This window comes from Motacilla alba, chromosome 3 (assembly GCF_015832195.1).
Source record: "Motacilla alba alba isolate MOTALB_02 chromosome 3, Motacilla_alba_V1.0_pri, whole genome shotgun sequence".
In the NCBI taxonomy this organism is placed as follows: Eukaryota; Metazoa; Chordata; class Aves; order Passeriformes; family Motacillidae; genus Motacilla; species Motacilla alba.
Window position 1 is genome coordinate 16,301,843 of NC_052018.1, and position 17,778 is coordinate 16,319,620.

Genomic DNA, 17,778 nt, shown 5'->3' on the forward strand with positions numbered 1-17,778 from the left:
CAAACCTCCATGCCAAAAAGTATGAGGAAAGCTGTTCTAGGAGCATGTGAGATGCTGAGATTACATGGAGGAAGTACCACCCAAAGCTGATCTTGCACTCATCCATCAGCATCAGATACTGCAGCTGTTAGCACGAGGCAGGCTTCAGTGAGGCAATACTGCTGGTCCTGTGTCTGGTCAGATGCAAGATGGTAACTATCCAAATAATTTGTTCTCTTCCAAATGAAAGAGAAATTCAGCAGCTTTACAGTCCGGTTCTTATAAAGAGAAGAAAAAAAAACCACCCACAAACAACTACATGTAACTTTTGAAGTTCTGCCATCAGCAGTAAAACTTAAGAGCTGTTTCAGGCTGTTAGTTTTAAGGAGAAATACCTATCTATTCATAAAACTGTTAGTCACAGACAGGGTGTCATTTGTGGTGATACTTACTAGAAATTATAGAAACATACTCTTTTTGGCAAGTAATGCAGTTAGTTTAATTGTTTCAAATCTGGATAGGCTTTGTTGCTTCACATAATGCCACTTTATCTATCCATTCATTGTGTTCTGGTGAAATAGAAAGTAAAGTGCTGTGTTCTAGAGCAGCTAACAGCAGTAAGTCCACTGCAGCGCTTCCTGTGCAATCAGTTTTTCTCAGTTTGGCCCTATTTATAGTTCTTGCCCAGTGCAGTGACTGCCCTTTTAAAATATTTTTTTTTCCAAGACGAGCAATCAACTGAAATATAAATTCCTCTCAGTTACCATGAGTGACTCCAAAAGTAATTGCATTTGTTTCGTCCTTTGCTTTCTCCTTCAATTTACCTTAGCTAGTGGCTCACACAATCAGCGGCTGTTGCTACATCAGCTTGTTTTATTGAAATACTGTTTGCATTTGGCTGCTACACTTTAGAATTATGATAACTTAATGGCTGTTCTAGAGAGGAATATGGTAATGCCAGTAAAACAAATTTGATTTCAAAGATCCAACATTTTCATTTATCTGTAGAATCAGAAAATATTGATCCTTTAGTGTTATACATTTGTGAAAACCTTTTTCTGTTCAAAATTCAAAGCCAGTGTTTTCTTTTGCCGTGCAACAGTTGCATTCTGCTATCCCTCTTCTTTGCAGCTTCCAGTAAAAGCTGTGTAAATCATTTCTTGTAAGTAAGAAGGGCAGTGGTAAACACAGGAAGATATTCCTACCCACAGCTAATTCTAATTAGCAAATCCAAATTTTATCTCTTTCCCATATTGCGTTAATCGATCCAGACTGCAAAGTGTTCTGCAGAAGAATCCTAAAAAATCACACGCGACTGTTTAGAGAACGTTTTACTTTCCAGAGTCAAACACAAATTAGTTCTATCAAATGCTGTTTTTCTCACTGCGTTACGAGCAAAGTATCTGGCGTTTCACAGCAGTGTTCTCTGTAGGTTTTCCCGAGCCGTGTCACCCGTTGGGAATGAAGTCCGCGGCCATGGGAGCTGAGCGTTCCGGGCGGAGCGGCAGCGGCGGGCGCGGTGCGGTGCGCGGCCGGCCCGGAGGGTGGCACTGGCCCTCCACGCAGCGCCCGCCCGGCCCCGCCGCGGGACGCGGCCCAAAGGTGCGTCCTGCCCGCGCTCCGGGGCAGCGCCCTCGGTCACGGTTTTGTCAAAATTTTGGCACCGGTTCCGCAAGCGGCTCCCGAATGGTTTCGGTGCGATAGACACAATGCTGCTTGCCCGGGGGTGAGTAAACAAACCCCGGCCTGCTCTCTGCTTTCCCTTACCTGGAGACGGGCTGGAGGGACTCGTACCGCCCGTGGGTGTGAGCCTGCCGATTTCTGACTGGGATAAGACTGGGAGCTGGGCCACCTGTTATCAAGGGTGATACGCAAGAAAGGCCAGGCTTGGAAACCTCGCTTCCGGATGAGAGAATCCTCTCGTATCTCTATTTCCCCCCCACGCCCGTGTGGAATTGTCTATAGGTGTATTTGCAACTTTCATGCATAGCCTACTCAAAAACAAATTGCAGTTTAAATATGATTGTCGCTAAAACTATTTTGCTATCACATACTTGACTGCAGGTTGTCTTGATCTGTTGCGTTGAAGGATTCAGTTCACAGGACTATGGACAACAGCTGTGTACAGAGACAGTAAATGGGCCAGGGAAAGTGGTGAAAATGGCACAGATTTTTCTGATGCAGTCTGGAGGAACGATGACAATGGTATAGAATAAAGAAATCCCACCCCTCCAAGGAAACTTAAAGAATTACTGTTAAGAATTAATAATGTTGGGCACTCAGCTTTGACCTTGCTGTTTATCTTCAAATGACAAAATCTTAAGAACAGAAACAAAGAGTGAATGTCTAAGGGAGGACTTAGTTTAAGCCCCCAGTTCTGATCGTAGGATTGCATTGTCAAGTCGAGGAATTAGTTAATTCTGAAAGAGGAAAAATGTTTTCCTTTCTTAATTTACATTTTTAAAAACATGTTTGTTTGTTTTCCTGCTCAGCTCCCCACGCCTTGTAAATTGTGAATTTCTATTTTGGCTGTGCATGATAAGGAAATTGGTTTCATTCTACAAGTGTGTTAATCATCCTGTAGCTTAAAAATATCAAAGTGTAAACGCCGTAGTTTCTAAAGGGGTTGATCTTAAAATAATTACAGTGATCTGACCCTTGCAGCTCTTTAATTTCATAAAACGAACTGTGGGTTTAAAGTGACTTACTGTTTCACCCCGAAATGAGCAGCAGGGTGAAAAAGTAGTTTTGACGGTGAAATTTGGTGGCGATCGGAGCGGATTGTTACTGGTTTGGCGGATCTCAATACTCTGATTACAACCCCGAATGTGCTGCTGTTAAGAGTTGGGTAAAATACACACAGGAAAGAGTATTTCAGGGACTGAGGCGTGCTGATTTGCGGTAATGAAGTATTTCGCTACCGGGCTGTCAGGGTTAAACGTCGATCGCACGAAGCTGGAACGAGCCCCGCGCTCCGGGCGCTGAGACAGTAGCGAGGTTTGGCCACGGGAGGCACAGCCGGTGTGCGCTGCACGGAGCTTTCCCTAATCCCTGCGGGGCTGGGCACGGGCAGATGCAGATCAGCCCTGGGCCGTGTCCTTCTCTCCCCACCCCCCGGCCCGTCCCAGCTTCTGCTAACCCTTCTTGTCTTCTGACTGCATTGATCCTCTGAGAGGGCGCGCTTCTGCTCGGGCAGGGCAGCGTCAGTATTAAGAGATCAGAGCTGGCTTTCTCCCAGCCTACGTGAATGGATTTGGTGTCAAGGGCAAGGAAAGGCAGCTGCCGCTGCCCCAGAGCGCCACCCACCCACCTGTTCGCTAGGGAAAGTGTTCCCGGCCCCAGGTGAGGCTCCTGCCTTTCACGCTAAGAGTCCCCAGCGCACAGAAACCCTGAACGCGCTCCCTCAGGCCCAGAGCTGAACTCACCCCAAGCGCCAGCGAAGTTTCTTTCTTTCAGATCACAAGCGACTCTCCTAAATTCCCAAGTAGGACCCACAATTTAACTTCTCATTTCAGGGAAGTTTATGCCTGCGCTTAAATTAGAATGTCATCTGATAAGGCACAGTTCCCACAACCACTGTCTTATGACAACTACACCCATCTAATGAACAGTGGCTCCACAGGGTACAGTAAGTGTCCCTGGAATAATAAGGGATAGTGCAGCGCTTCTGAGGGCCAGAGAGAAAAAAAGAAATAAACCGTTTCTGGCTTTCAGGAATTTAGATTCCTATTTCAAACTTAATTTAATTCTTATGGAGAGAGTCCCTGTAGGAGCAGCCAAAGTTTAATCAGTAACACAACAGCGATTTAAGTCAATTCTCAGTATCTTAGTCATATGGAGAAGCTGCTGCAACTGATTAGAAAGCCCATTTCATTGAAATATTGCATGGAAGCATGAAAATTCCAGTGAGGAAAGGCAACAGTCACTTCATCATTTTAGATCCCATGTTAACGCATCACCAACTCTCACATTCAAAGCCTTTTTAGAGAAATTTAATAGTTGGGGCACTAATAACCACCCACAACCCTTAATTCTGAGTGATTATTCCAAGCACAAATTAACAGATCTGGGCCATTACTAGCCCGAACTGAATCATTCAGAGGGGTGGGAGGGAAGAAAAAAGGCAATACTCTATGGGAATGCCTCAGGATTAACTGCTTTTGTACATTTCCAAGCACTTTTGTCAATAGCATCCCTTGTGTATTAAGTTCCTTTTCTCGTTCCTTTCACACTGTTTACAGGCAGATGACTTAGAAGATTGCAATATACACTCAAATAAGATTTTCCAAGTTACAAGAATTATTCACTTCAGGTAATTTTATTCTTTATAGTCTCTACATATTTGAATTTTACTTGATAAATTCATAACAAGGTATAAGTATTAAAAAAACCAACAGAAACAACACAAATCAAAGCCAACAGTTGGTCCCCAAAGAATAAAGCAAGCAATCAGTTCAATAAACACACTTGATTTATTTTGTATAAAAAGGGTTAAGTTTACAACTAAACTTTTATAAAAAGTTTAGCATGATTAAGTACATCATTACACTTTTTGCAGAAATGTATATTTCTGCCACTATACAAGAAAACTCTAATTAAAGAGTTCACAAGGTTTCACTCATATATATATATTTATATATAAATATATACACAGCATTCAGTCCTAGGTTGGTGTCAAAAAGGTAATTTCTGACCACAGACTTTCCTAAAAAACTGAACACTGGATCCTTCCGGTACTCACGCTCCACCTTTGGAAAAAAAGGCAAAGTCTGCTTTAAAATGGGCAACTCCTTGTGAGATTTTTGTTTCGCTCCCCACGTTGGGAATAGTATATAAAGGAAGCCTTCCAACTAGGGAAAGGGTATTTAAGAGTCTCTTCATAAATAACTAGGTTCAGTCCAAGTTGAAAAAATGGGGTGGGGATAAAGATCAATCTTGATTTTTTTCTTCTTTATTCATTTTAAAAGTTCCTTTTACTTGAATGTGGATTTTCCCCTCCAGATACAGCTGAAAAAGAAATTCAGCACCTCAAAAAAGAAAAAAAATCCTGTAGACATTTTCTTGTGCAAAAGAAAAAAAAAAATCTCATCAGTGGAACACCTGCAAGAGATTGAAAAGAGGCATATTTAGGAGAATGCTAACAGGGCAGAGATCCGGACAGACTGGCGCCAGAGAGGAAGCCACAGTTTGAACATTTAACCAAACACTCAGAGATTGGGCAAACCCTGGCGTCCAGATGCAACACATACAAGCTCACACACTCGCTCTCAAGAGCACAAATTGAACATAAAAATAACATACACTCCAGGGAAAGGCTAGAAAGAGGATTCTCAGTCCAATCTTTATTTAGATCTCTGTAAACGCAATGTTCAGAGGCGCCAGTCTGCCTCTTAGAGCAATTATTTGATTAAAAGCAGTCACTTATTTAACTGATAACGCAGACAATCCCACATCACAGAATTCAAGGAATTGTGCCAAGATTCCCAACTTAATCAGTCACTTTGGCCCAGGAAGTTAAGGCTCCAAGAACAGATAAGAATTTGCATTAAGCAGCGAGCAGGATCAGAGGAGCCTGTGCTGCTGGGGGAACCTTAGCGACACACACACGCTTAGGACCTCCAGACTCAGTTATTAGTCTCATTTCTTACTGATTACAAAGGCATCTCCTAATCAACTTTTAGGACCTATTTTTAGCACTTGCCATCGCGCCTCCCATTCCCCGGGGAGGCAGTTTTTACCCAAAGTTTAGGAAAAAAGCGCACCGCACTCACCGTTTGATTCAGCCACAAAGTGCTTTGCTGTCGCTTGACATGAGCTCTGAGGGGAACTCGGACGCCTGCGAGAGAACAAGAGCAGGGTAAGGGCGAGGCGGCCGAGCACTCACGGGGCGCAGGGAGGCCGGAGCGGGTTGTCCCGGCTCCCGCGGCGCTCCCGGGCGCAGCCCCGCCGCGGGAGAGGGAGCGCACCGCGGCCGCTGTCACCCGCCACCCGCGCTGGGGACCAGCGCCGCCCGAGCTCCCCGAGGCGGCTCAGCGGGAGCCGGGGCGCGGGGGACGCGCTTACCTGTAGCGAGAGGATGCTGATGTCTGTGTTGAGGGTGGTCAGAGGAGTTCTGGAGGAAGGGTTCTGCCCGGGTCTCTGGTGGTGCAGGCTGACGATGCTGGGGTGCGAGTCCAAGGCGATCTGCAGGTCCAGGATGTAGTCGATGACGTGCTGCAAGATTTCCATCTTGCTCACTTTCTTGTTCTGCGGGATGCTGGGCACCAGCTCCTTCAGCTTAGAGTAGCAGTCGTTCATATTGTACAGCAGGCTCATGGGGTCATCCACGGGGGTCTTGCTCCGGGAGATGCCCAGGTTGTGCTCCGAGAGGCCGGTTTTCCTGACGGACCGCACCGGGCTGAAGGCTTTCATACTGGCGGGCGGAGAGCGCGGTTCTGGCGTGTGGGCTGGAGCCTGCGGAGCGCTCGCTGCCGCTCTGGCGCTGCCGGAGCTCGCACTGACGGCTAGCGCTGCGCGGCCGCTCTTATACGGCGGCCGCCGCCGGGCCCGGCCCGCGCTCGCTGCCATTGGCGGCCGCCGGCACGTCCATCACCGCGGGGCGCCCTCACTGGTGGGCTCTTCCGCCCGGGCAGCCAATGGCGGCGGGGGGCGTGGCCGCGGGCACAGCTGAGGGAGTAAATAGTGCGCGGGGCTGCGCGGGCCCGGGGCGGTAGCGCGGCTTCTCGCCCGGCCCTCAGGCTCCCCCTCCGTGCCCCCTCACCCTCCGTGCCCCCTCAGGCTGCCCCTCCGCCCCCCTCACCCTCTGTGCCCCCTCAGGCTCACCCTCCGTGCCCCCTCAGGCTCACCCTCCGCGCCCGCTCCCTGCCCTCCGCCGCACGCACGGGCTCGCTGCGGTGTGCGGGGCTGGCGGCGCCGCGCCAGGAGCGCAGTGCGGGATGCGCCGGTCCCGCTGCAGCCAGGGGTGGCGAGGGCTGAGCCTTCCCCGGGTCAGCGTGAATCGGAGCATCCCGGCGGTGTCTGCACGTCCCCGCTTAGCACACGGCAGCGAACGTCAATGGCCGGTTTGCAGCCAGCGCGGCTGTAAGCGGGAATGAAATAAACCAAGATTAAAGATAAAATAAGCCTTTAAGCCCCACTGCAACTTTCTGTCCTGGTGAGAGCGGGACATTGAGCACCCCGGCACCCAGGCAGGCGTCACTCCCAGCGCCCTGCTTCCTGAGAACAGGGCTACTTCAGATGATGCTATTAATTGGAGATCATTAAGCAAATCTGCATATTGGAAGTGCATTTACATGTATTACCCTTGAAAGGCTGCTCATCTGCGCCCTATCAGTGCTCGTGACACAGTACTGCCATTAATTATGCATAGATTGTTTCTGGTGACAAATGCAAATACTTACTACACGCTGTACTTTTAGCAGCTTTTGGTTGCAGCCAATGAGACATCTTCCAGAAACATTCCAGAGGAAAAGTTTTCGGGTTTTTTCTGTTTTGTTGAGCTGGAGAAGTGACTTTGATTTTTTTTTTTTTTTATTTTAAGTTTAGTTCCATTGTATTTTCCTATATTTTGCTTATGCTACCGGCTGTGTAACAAACGGACACAGCTTCCACCTTCCATTCCACACACAACCTAAGGAAAGTTCAATTTACAAAAGCATGAACGTATATACACAAATAATATAAATTAAATTCTGCACAAATCGCAGCAATTTTCTAATAGTAGAACCACACTGATACTTAAAGCGCGTTAGTGTTCATTGCAAACAAAACCGTAGTAAACGCATACATCCATAAAATCAGTGAGGATTGTGCTGCCAATCATAAATATTAAAAGCAGACAAATACTGGATTTATCTGCGCGGTTGTTGCATAGCTACACGAAGGGGGTCGGGGCTGTGAGAGAGGAACATTGCGGACACTTGGAGACAAAGCTGCGAAGAGCCACATCATTTTTTTTTTCCAATTAACGTGGCATTCCTGAGCTGGTGGTTATTCTTTTAACTGGGCACTTGGGTGACTGTCACACCAGGGTGTTTGCCCCGGGGCTGTTCTCCGGGGTGGACTGGAGGCGGTGCCGAGGCTGACAGGAACACAATTCAACGCGTTTTGAAACGCGAAGGGTGAAAGTGAATCTCGACATTCAATCTGATAGGAAGACAAGTACACTCTTCATGTACAGTTACAGAGAGTAAATAATAATAAAACACACCCTGCCAATTAACGACTCACTTAAAATCACGACTTAGGGTGACTTCGACCCTTACATCTGTAAGATACCAACTGGTGGTGGAACTGGATCAGCGGCCACAGGTTTTGGTCCTGCAACATACTTGCGTTTCTGTCTAATGAAGGCACCAGTGGAAGAAATGTTGAGTGGTTTGATTGTAATAATAGCCAACGTAAATACGTTCATGCTTCTCCCATCCCTGTTTGTCGTTCTTGGACAGCGCAGCAGCACCGGCCGGCCGCTGCAGAGGACCCCGTAGTATGGCTCTCGGTTTTCCACACCGAGGGCTTAGCACGCTTTTTAGAAGACCGGGAAGTTGTGTGGACAGGCGAACCTGGCTATTTTCTCTGTCATCAAATGACTGTCATGTGCGCTTTCTGCAGGCAAAACAGACCCCGCGAGCAGCCAGGCTCCGCTTCCCCCAGGAGTGCGGCTCAAGAGGCTCTCCCTAACACTGCATTCCCTCAATTCTGCTGTTTTACCACAGAAAGCTTTGGCAGCGGCTCGCTGGCTCTGGGGGCTCCTGCGCTCCGACACGGGCCCCACGAGCGGTGTCGCACCCGCGGCGGTGCCGCTGCCCGGCGAGCCGCGGGGACTGCGGGGCGGGGGAGCCCGAGGCCACCGGGGAGGGGACTGCGAGCTGCTCCTCGGGGGCTTTTCCAGGACCCGTCCCAGGCAGCTCCGAGCGCCTCGGGAGCCGTGCGTCCACCTCTTAGTTTTCAGCCGGGACTTTTACAGCCGATTCCCGGCCCCGAGCCGCCGCCACTCGGAGCCGCGCACAAAGCGCCGCTTTCGCCTCCGCGCCCCCGGGACCACGAAGCCGGGGCTGCGCTCGGGTCCCCCCCCCGCCCGGCGCCAGCCCGCGGCGGCGCTGGGTGCGCGGAGCGGCGGCGGGAGCGCGGCCGCCCCGGGGGCGCCGTCGCCCCCCCGCGCCCCCGTGCCCCGCCCCGCGCCCGGGGCCGGCCCGGACTGCGCGGCGCCAGCCCCGTGACATCAGCCCCTCGCCGCCGCCCCCCCCGCCCGCGCCGCCCGGGCCCGGCGGCGCCGCTCAGGCGGCTGCCATGGCGACCGGGGCTGCGCCCGCGGCGGCGGCCCGGCCTCGCTTCCCCCTCCCGGGCGCACCTGCAGCGGGGGCCGCCGCCGGACGCCCCGCCATGCCGCGGGGGGAGGACGAGGGAATGTGGGAAGGCGGGGGGGGCGCCCGCAGAAAGGAGAGAGGAAAGAGTAAAACGGGCAAAATCGCGGATGGACCGGGGGAAAGGTGCCGGCGCCGCTCGCCCCCCAGCCCGGCTGCCCTGCGGGGCCGGGTTGCCGCGACCCGGGCGGGAAGGAGCGGGCCGCGCTTCCCAGGCTCCCATGTGGGGTAGCGAGTGGGGGGGTTCGGTCCTGCCGCACCCCTTCCCCCCCCACCCCCCGCGCCAAAAAAAGTGCATTTTGTGTATTTTCATGGTTCTGATGCCTCTTCTTTCGCCTCGGAAGGTCTCCTCAGCCCAGCCCCAGGGTCACAGAGTCCCCCCCCGGCCAGGCTCCCCCCGTGTGTGTGCGGGGCGAGGGCTCCGGGCAGAACCTGCGGCGCTGCGCTGCCACCCCCCTTGGGGACCGGCGCGTTCCTCCGCGACCCTGTCCCCTGCCTCTAATGAAATCTATCTAAAACATCCAGTAATGATGTAAATAGCTTTAATTGCCGCGTATTTAAGCTATCAAACCAGACTAAAAAAAAAAAAAAATCTGTTAAAATTGGCCCTGTTCCAAGTCATCGACACCATCCAGCCTGTCCAAGCGGGGTGTCCAAATATGTTTTGATACAGGAGTTTTCAATGTACCAGGTAAAATATCTCGCTAAACCCGGCCGCTTTTAACTACCCGCTCTCTTTTGTTTGCCTCACGTTTCCAATTCATTCAAAGAAAAGTTGTAGAAGTTTGGGGGTTGGCTTTTTTTTCCTTTCTTGCTTTTGAGCGGGAGGGAGAGTAATGCATGCAAAATATTTAGTTACAACTTCTGCGAAAGGCACCGATCTGTAACAGCATTTTCTACTTTCACAAAGGATTTTCCTGTTACTTTTGTTCCGGTCACAAAATTAAAAAAAAAAAAAAAAAAAAGCGAAAGAAGAAGAAGAAGAAGAAAAAAAAACCACCAAAAAAACTTGGGGGAGAGATAAGGTCTGGAAAACAATCTGGAATTGCCAGGCTGTTGGTGGGAGCTCTGCGGGGCTGGCGTCAGGAAGTCTGCGCCGCCTTCTATTACTGTTGATCCAGCTTTGTGCAGCTGCACTCAGTACAATTAGCTTGTAGAAACAATCCTGCTGTAGGCAGCCTCTTCCCTTCAAAGTGCTTTTCTATACTGATCCCCTCACATCATGATGCTGGAAATCAAGTCACAAGCCGACCACTGTTTGGCCAACATCATCTGTGGGAATTCATTAACCTCCATCCCAGAGATGCAACAAGAGATTGTTTGTCCAGAACTAAACTTACAGCTTAATATGATGTAGCCCATACAGGGAAAAACCTGTGTCCTCATTTTTTTTTTCTTTTTCTTTTTTTTTCCACTTTTTTTTATTTTTTTTTTCTGTCCATAACAAGAAACACATTGTGCAGCTTTTTCTACTTTTTTCTTTTTTTTCTTCAGGGGGTGGGGAATGTAGCTGAAACCAGGCATCAGCCAGCTCCTGCTAAAACTTTGCCATCAAACTGTTTTTTGGTTCATCGGGCTGCAGTTTCCATAGAAGCAACTTATCCCCGCGATCATCTTGTCGGGTGCACTTCGCAAGCTCATTTCCCGTCTGAGCTTGCTCCGCTGCTCTCGGATGCTGCAGCTGACACATTTCCTCCCCGTGCACTTTGCACCCACCTCATCCTTGCCCAGATGCTCGGGGCTGATTGTGCCTAAAAGGGGGTTTCAGCACACTCCACAGCTGCCTTGGGGGAAGGGACTTTTTTATTTTATTTTTTTCTAATTTTCCTTCTACTTTCCACGGTTTCCCACTCCTCGCCATGCCGGCAGCAGCCCCCCTCCGTGTCCCCGTCCCCAGCGCTGGCAGGGGCGCAGCTGCAGCCGCTGTCCCGTGTCGTGCGTGCGCGGCCGTGTGCGGTGTCACCCGGCGGAGCGCGGCTGCCGTGCGAGGGACAGCGCTGCTGGCGTGCCCCCCGGCCGGGGAGCGGCAGGGTGACATCTCCCTGCTCCCGCGGCGCTCTGCGCACAGCCGCGCTGCTGGGAGCTGGAGTCCCGCTTCCCGCACCCCGTGCTGCCCCTGGCACGGCTCTCGGGCAGCGGGGCTGGCACCACAGCTCCCTCGCCTCCCTCGCCTCCAGGTCCTTCACTGGGCACGACAATGCCCTGCCCACCGTTTCCACCCACTCCCCTCCGAACCCCTGCGGGTGCCGCTTCAAGGAACGCACGGACACACCTTCTCTGAGACCCATTTCCAAACTCCATCCTCTTCTGGGCTATATTTGCGAACGCCACAGATCCGCCAACTTCTAAGATCTCTTTTCCTCCTTCCTCATTGTGCTTTTGAATAATGTTGCTTTCGCACAGTATCATTCCCTTCATCCCCGCTTTTAAGCATCCCTCATCTGCTGCTGTTAATCCCAGGCCGTGTGTTGTTGGGATGCTTTGGAAGTATTTTGGCAAAACATAAATGGTTTTTAATTCTTTTGAGACGTGTCCATTTTGGCTAGAAGCGCTGGACTATAGGAAGGGCAGGCCTTTGTTTGGATTCCGTTTTGACATGTGTATCGTTTTATGATCGTATTCCTAAACTGCTGCTGTGCAGTAAAATGACTTTTACTCAAACTGTATTTTCCAACACCGCTCTGCAAAGAGGGGTGTTTCCATGTGAATTGTGTGGTTTTGCTGCCACATTTATATCAAATCCAAATTCGGATGCTTTAGTTCTAATGTTTATTTCTGTTTTGTAGGATTTCTCTTTTTTGCAAGTAGGACCAGTGCCCTGAAGGCTTTGCTCTATAAACTGCTACCTGCAAAGGGCTATTGCTTACCTGATTCGACTTGAAGAAAATTGCTGTGAAATCTTTCTGAGAGCAGCATCTCTCTGGCATAGAAAGTTCTACTGGTATAAGGTGTATTAGATCCATGTATTAACTCTTCTTTTTTTATTGAAAGCCAAATACATTTCTCTTTAAAAATCTTTAACTATTTTATTAATGCAACATCTATTTTTTTAATTAAGTCCTCTGTAAGTCCTTGTAGGTGGCTCTCTAACTTAGCATGGTTGTTCTAAAATCTGGGATCAAGCAAGTTCACTTATTACTGCATGGCTTACGTAGCAGATGGTTTTCATCCAGTGTAACTTTTCTAGTGATACCTTTAAATTAATGTAGGCCTAAAATGTTGCAGATTTTGCACTCCCCACCAATTCTCTGGAAAATCTATTCAGGATAGAAAAGGGAGAAGGGGCCGGGCAGGAGATTACTGACAGTACCTCACATGCAATAAGGAATAAACCAAGGAGTAAAAAACGGGCTTATTCTTTTCTTAATTTTCTGGCTGGCTGGTCCAGCTCCCCTCAGTCTCCCACTTTGGCCCAATTTTGATCTTTAGGTACAGGCCTGTGGGAATAAGATTGCAAAATGCTTGTCTTAATTTCACTGGAAAAAAAAAAAAAAGGAGGGATTGGGAATTGGCTTGGTGGGAGAAGATTTTGCAAATCTGTTCCAGGGATGGTTTTAAACACACACACTCCACTCTATCCCCAAAATTGTAAAATTATGATAATTTCAAGTATAAATGTATTTACATAGTATGCTCTGTGTTTTTGTTTTCCTCAATAATAATAATGTTTCATGAACATAGAGGAGAAATTGAGTCTGTACTGCATCTAATTATTGGTCAATCTTGTCTTCCTGTTGTCTTCAGGAAGAACACCTCAGTTCCATGGTGGAAAGCTTTGTAATATTAAGCAGGCAGTACTAATTTAACTTTTCCAAAGCTATTGTTTTTGGTTATGTCAACACAGCACCACAGCATTCTCAGTCCTTTTTAACTAATGTATAGAAAAAAATTTGTATGCTCAGGAAAGCCTAATTCCACTCAGGGTTTGGGTACTGGAAGTGCAGTTTAACAAAATATGGGCACCACATCCCAAATGCACGTGCACCCTCATGAGTCCTGTTGCACCACGTGAGTTCTGGTGAAGTTTCCTAGGCTGTTAAAACTTTGCTTCTTTATTGGCTCAGAATGAGCATTATTATCTAGGTTAAGCTGACTTTCTCTGTGACTGTCGCCTGCCTAAACCCACCTGGGACACACAAAATAGGTATGTACCTAAATCTCTGGAGAGGCCTGGTCCAGGAGGTGTGCACAAGATCATGGTTAAATGCACACTGACAGCATGGAGCTTAGCACGAGGCGCAGCAGCTGGAGCTGCCGGAAAGTTCAGGGGCAAAGAAGGAAAGGAACTGCTGCTTTCTCATGAGCAATTTTTCTCATGAGAGCGCTTGTCCTGGAAGTGAGTGATGCAGATTCAATGTTCTCCTCATCAGAGGTGATATGAACTCCCTCCTGCTTGCAAAGCAACCCTAACGACCAGAGATAAGGCTAAGGTGGAGGACACCCACCCATCCTGTTCAAGCTTGCCACAGTAAAGAAACAGATGCAAATTTCAGAGGGCCACAGGCATTATAAACAAGAGGGAGCCTAACACTATAGCTCAGGGCTAAAGGCATCTCCTGGATGGCAAGAAGCCTGAAGTCTGGGCCTGCTGGCCTGGCAGACTCACCCGTTCTTGAGGGTGAGGTTCATCTCACCTTATCTTAGCTATTTAGAGGTTTTATGTCTCATCTCTCTATAGTCAGTGGGAAGAGAGAACAAGAGACACCTGCAGAGAGTGATTCATTCTGTGCCCATCTGACACCTCTCTCCGGATGGAGTGAATCTCCTCGCTGGGGGCCGTTGCTCGCCATCAGTTCTCAGCAGGAGCCAGACAACCAATTTCAGCCAGAAGCCTGACTTATAGATGCCAAGTGAGGTGGATTCCAGTGTGGATGACTAATTTTTCTGATTCATCATACCCAAATTTAGCCTTTAAAATTTGGGTATGTAGTCAAAGTTAGTTGAGTTCTGTCTCTGTATTGTGGTCATTCCTTCCATTGGAAGGCTGGACATGGGCAGCTGGGGTGAAGTGTCTAGGGATGAAGTATTGCTGAGCCCGTAGAGCCTAAAGGCCATGTGGCCATGTGTGCTCCTAGTCTGTGCTTGTGGATCCTGGTGCCAGGTGTCTGAAATATAAGTATGGAACTATAACCTGTCATTTTGCACTCTTTTGAGGATGGTCTAACTGACTCGAGGCACTACATACTGCTTCAAAGGGAGGAGGAGCTAGATGTGTAAAATATGCATAAAAATTGTTTGAAGGTATTACAGGGCTACAGTTGAGATTTTCAGAAAGCTGAAAGGGTCCGTATTTGAATCAAAGAAAGTGAAGTACTATGGAAAATGGACTAAGTGTATACTGCATTTTATGCACTTGAATACCCAGAAAAACCTGTCTCTGACTTCTAAAACTGGTGGTTGGATGCCTTTAAAAATATCACCTTTAATACTAGCTCTGAAGAGGTGAGCCTGTAATTCTCAGCTTCAAAAAGCTATATTTTTTTCATTTTTGGTAATGTGGAATAGTGCTGTGGTGTACTGCAGCATAAATCCCAGCTATGTACTTAATTGCTTCATCAGAGATCAGCAAAAGGTCACTCTGCTTTCCTATCAGATTACTGGAGTGCAAGTGTTTTCTGTGCTGGTCTGAGTTTGGTGCACACATATTCTTTGCAAATGGATGATTCCAGGGAAAGCCAATTTTAGTTAAAGGTCACCAAAGGCTTATTGTCCAGTCATTTTGCAAATTTTAGATTGTGAAAACAATTGTGGAAAATAAGTGTCCAGTTTGGCAAAATTACAGTAATGTGTTCTCCTGATGGGTTTTTTAGCTATGAATACAATTGGAGATGATGTTACCATGTTGTTCATGTCAATCATTCCATAAAACTGAATGCCTTCAACTATTCCAAAACACATGGTTCAGAAACCCTTCTACTTCTTTTATCAAAATATGGAAGATATATGTCTAAATTTGGCAACATAAAAATTATTTGGAATGGACTAAAATGAAATTATTTAAGGCCTCAAGCTATTGTTTACAGCAGAAACAAGAGATCTTGTTGAAATACTTTGAGCCAGAAAAAACCAGCTCATTTATACCTAGCATCTCAGCTGTTCTTCATTGAATAATCAGAATTTTGACTTTTAGCAGTTTCTTTATCTCCTGCCTTATCACTCTGCTTGTTTTCACTTCATTAGCAATAGTTTTGTATTCCTTATTCCCTTTCACAGCTCTCTTGGTTCTGGAGATGGGATTCACTTCACCTGATTTATGGCATGTGTCTGGTTGATGTCTGCATCTAAGCCTGTCTTTAAAGACTCAGTTTACAGACAACTGAGAAAATTGTTGCTTCTGTGATGACTTACATCTACCTACTGCAGAAGTCTAAAAGCTTAACTCTATCATGGACACTCTCTTGATGTCTGAGTCTCTGAGTCCATCTGTCCTTAGCCCAGACAGCATATGGTTTAACCAGACACTCTGGCCTTGATGTGGATGTCCCATGTCAGGGCTGATTCTCAGGCTTTCTTGACAATTCTCCACTTTTTTTTTTTTTTTTTCTCTTTTGTGTGTGTGTGTGTGTGTGTGACTTCACACATTTGGCAGCATTGAGAAGAATGAGCAGTGGCTAATAGATGCAGACCTAGAACCTTTTCTGACCGTGGTTTGGTGGAGTGCTGGGGTTTTCCAGTCCACAGTGTATGGCCTCTAGGCTGGATGCTCACAGCTGTAAGTTTTGTGCATTTCTGCCTGTTGTTAGCTGTGCAATCTACACCAGCAGGGCTGTGTATTCCTTTGTGGCATAGATGGGACTTCCATGATGAGGGAGATGGCTTTCTGTGGAAGTCTTACCTCAGCTGTTGTAGAAGGCACACAAAGAAGGAAGATGCTCCTTGAAAGAGCTGAATTATGTTCTAGAGGACTTAACCCATGTCTCTGCCTCAAAGTTTTTTTATGTGCCATGATGGACAAGTCCCTTAGAGCTGATCTGTGTCAGGAGACTCTTTATCACATGGGAAGTCCTTAATCCAATGGGAATTGTCCTAAAAGATCTAAATTATGATGAAAACACCGCTTGAAGTAACAGGTCCCATCGATCACAAGTTTAGCAGCCAGAACTAGAGTTAGTAGCCAGTACATTTTCTGACCAGCTGCTTCACATATTACCATTGGTTTACAGATAACAGCTTGTTTTTCTCTTTTTTAAAACTTTTTTCTTTTTTTATTTTATTTTTTTTTTAATGTTCTTGTTCTTGAAAAGGGAATATCCGTTTTGAGGGTAGTACAGAATATATTCTAATAAATGTGGGAAAAGATTCTGGAGTGGCAGAAATAATAATTGTAATAAGGGCCATTCTGGTGTTCTTTCCAGTGCCCATAGAGAGATTCCTCCTCCTGCTCTCCAGCTGGGAAATCACAAGGTGGTGCAGTGACAGTAGGGTGACTGCCAGGGACCAGAGAAAGTACCAGCCACAGCTGGATGAGGACTTGGAGCAGGAACAAGGAAGTCTAAGCATTAAAGGGGAAGAGGGAGAATTCAAGTTTCAGATTTCTTCTTCAATTTAGATTTCTTTCATTTGAAATGTCAAGCTAAAATAAGCAACACTATCCAGAACATGAATGCTTCTGAAGAGGTTTCTTGTATGTCTCCTGTTAGGACAACTTGTGAGTTGCAATGTGGTGATTTTAGCCCTAGTTAAATCAGTTTCCTAGCTTATGGGAGACATAGGTTCTGGGTTGAGCCAGTGAGGTTCCTATAATCATCAGATAAGAAACACTCCACATCAGATAAGAAGTGGTCATTTAGGACATTCACCCGGTGGATGGAAACTCTAAATTGCAGTCTGAACTGGGAAGAATGGGATATGAAGCCTTGGTTTTTGACAGGCCTTGTAAGCGTCAGACCACTTGGAATTTCTTGAGAAAATATTCAGGAGAATAATCTTGGTTTTCTTCTAAAGCATGGTTTTATTTCTCTTTTTGTGAGCTTCTGCTTTGTTTTCAGAAGTGCTTTTATAGAATCTATTAAGGAAAAAATGTTATGGGAAAGTTTTTTGTAATTTTTTTATTGACTGGGTGTTTTTTTTGCTGTAATGCAGATGCTCCTTTTTTAAACCCGACAAAGGCATAGCTATTTGGGACACGATACTCTCTGCTCTGTACTGAGAGCAGCAACACACCTTGCAGAATTGTTTTAAGGAGCAGTCTGGAGTGTGCCAATTTCTCTCTTTTCTTCTATTTTGGTACTGTTTTGTGGAGTGAAGCACATGCATATAAGCTGCAAATGTACATTCCTGTATAGAATAAGCAGGCTGTCTGTGTGAATCAGCTGTTATGGGGGTGGCTGTGGGTAAGACATAAAACAGGCAGTGGAAACTCCTTTGATGGAGACTCAGTAGTCTTCATGGCTTACACCTATGGGGCCTGATGCAAATCCAGGGAGACCTTCCAGAG

The 17,778-nt window shown here is 47.4% G+C and overlaps 3 protein-coding genes across 5 annotated transcripts in view; 2 read left to right on the plus strand and 1 right to left on the minus strand.

The window, feature by feature from the left end:
- The first annotated feature begins 1,247 nt into the window (after nt 1-1,247).
- The window catches only part of LOC119698592, a 277,473-nt gene continuing 260,942 nt past the window's right edge, over nt 1,248-17,778 (plus strand). Inside the window, exon 1 of one of the 3 annotated variants that reach the window (XM_038130670.1) lies at nt 1,248-1,705. The gene's annotated coding sequence lies outside the window, so the exon portion shown is untranslated. Of the gene's footprint in view, nt 1,706-5,085; nt 5,837-17,778 lie in introns of those variants that run through there. The other 2 variants (XM_038130677.1, XM_038130674.1) reach the window with 2 other exon arrangements.
- On the minus strand, nt 4,279-6,493 carry ID2 (inhibitor of DNA binding 2). Its single transcript, XM_038130678.1, has 3 exons — nt 6,043-6,493; nt 5,751-5,815; nt 4,279-5,079 (listed from the first exon to the last, which is right to left on the minus strand). The coding sequence occupies exons 1-2, from the start codon at nt 6,388-6,390 to the stop codon at nt 5,759-5,761; spliced, it is 405 nt and encodes a 134-aa protein (XP_037986606.1). The 5' UTR covers nt 6,391-6,493; the 3' UTR covers nt 4,279-5,079; nt 5,751-5,758.
- LOC119698629 (translation initiation factor IF-2-like) lies at nt 6,915-9,857 on the plus strand. The gene is made up of 3 exons (XM_038130773.1): nt 6,915-7,059; nt 8,253-9,576; nt 9,686-9,857. Exons 1-3 carry the CDS (start codon nt 6,915-6,917, stop codon nt 9,855-9,857), a joined length of 1,641 nt encoding a protein of 546 aa, XP_037986701.1.

Excerpts from the sequence above, each read along its gene's own strand:
- LOC119698629 (XM_038130773.1), top strand. The coding sequence starts at position 6,915 with ATGCGCCGGTCCCGCTGCAGCCAGGGGTGGCGAGGGCTGAGCCTTCCC. Across the intron at positions 7,060-8,252 it reads GGTTTGCAGCCAGCGCGGCT|ATACCAACTGGTGGTGGAAC; the intron begins GTAAGCGGGAAT and ends TACATCTGTAAG. Across the intron at positions 9,577-9,685 it reads GCTCCCATGTGGGGTAGCGA|GTCTCCTCAGCCCAGCCCCA; the intron begins GTGGGGGGGTTC and ends TCGCCTCGGAAG.
- ID2 (XM_038130678.1), bottom strand. The coding sequence starts at position 6,390 with ATGAAAGCCTTCAGCCCGGTGCGGTCCGTCAGGAAAACCGGCCTCTCG. Across the intron at positions 5,816-6,042 it reads TCAGCATCCTCTCGCTACAG|GCGTCCGAGTTCCCCTCAGA; the intron begins GTAAGCGCGTCC and ends GTTCTCTCGCAG.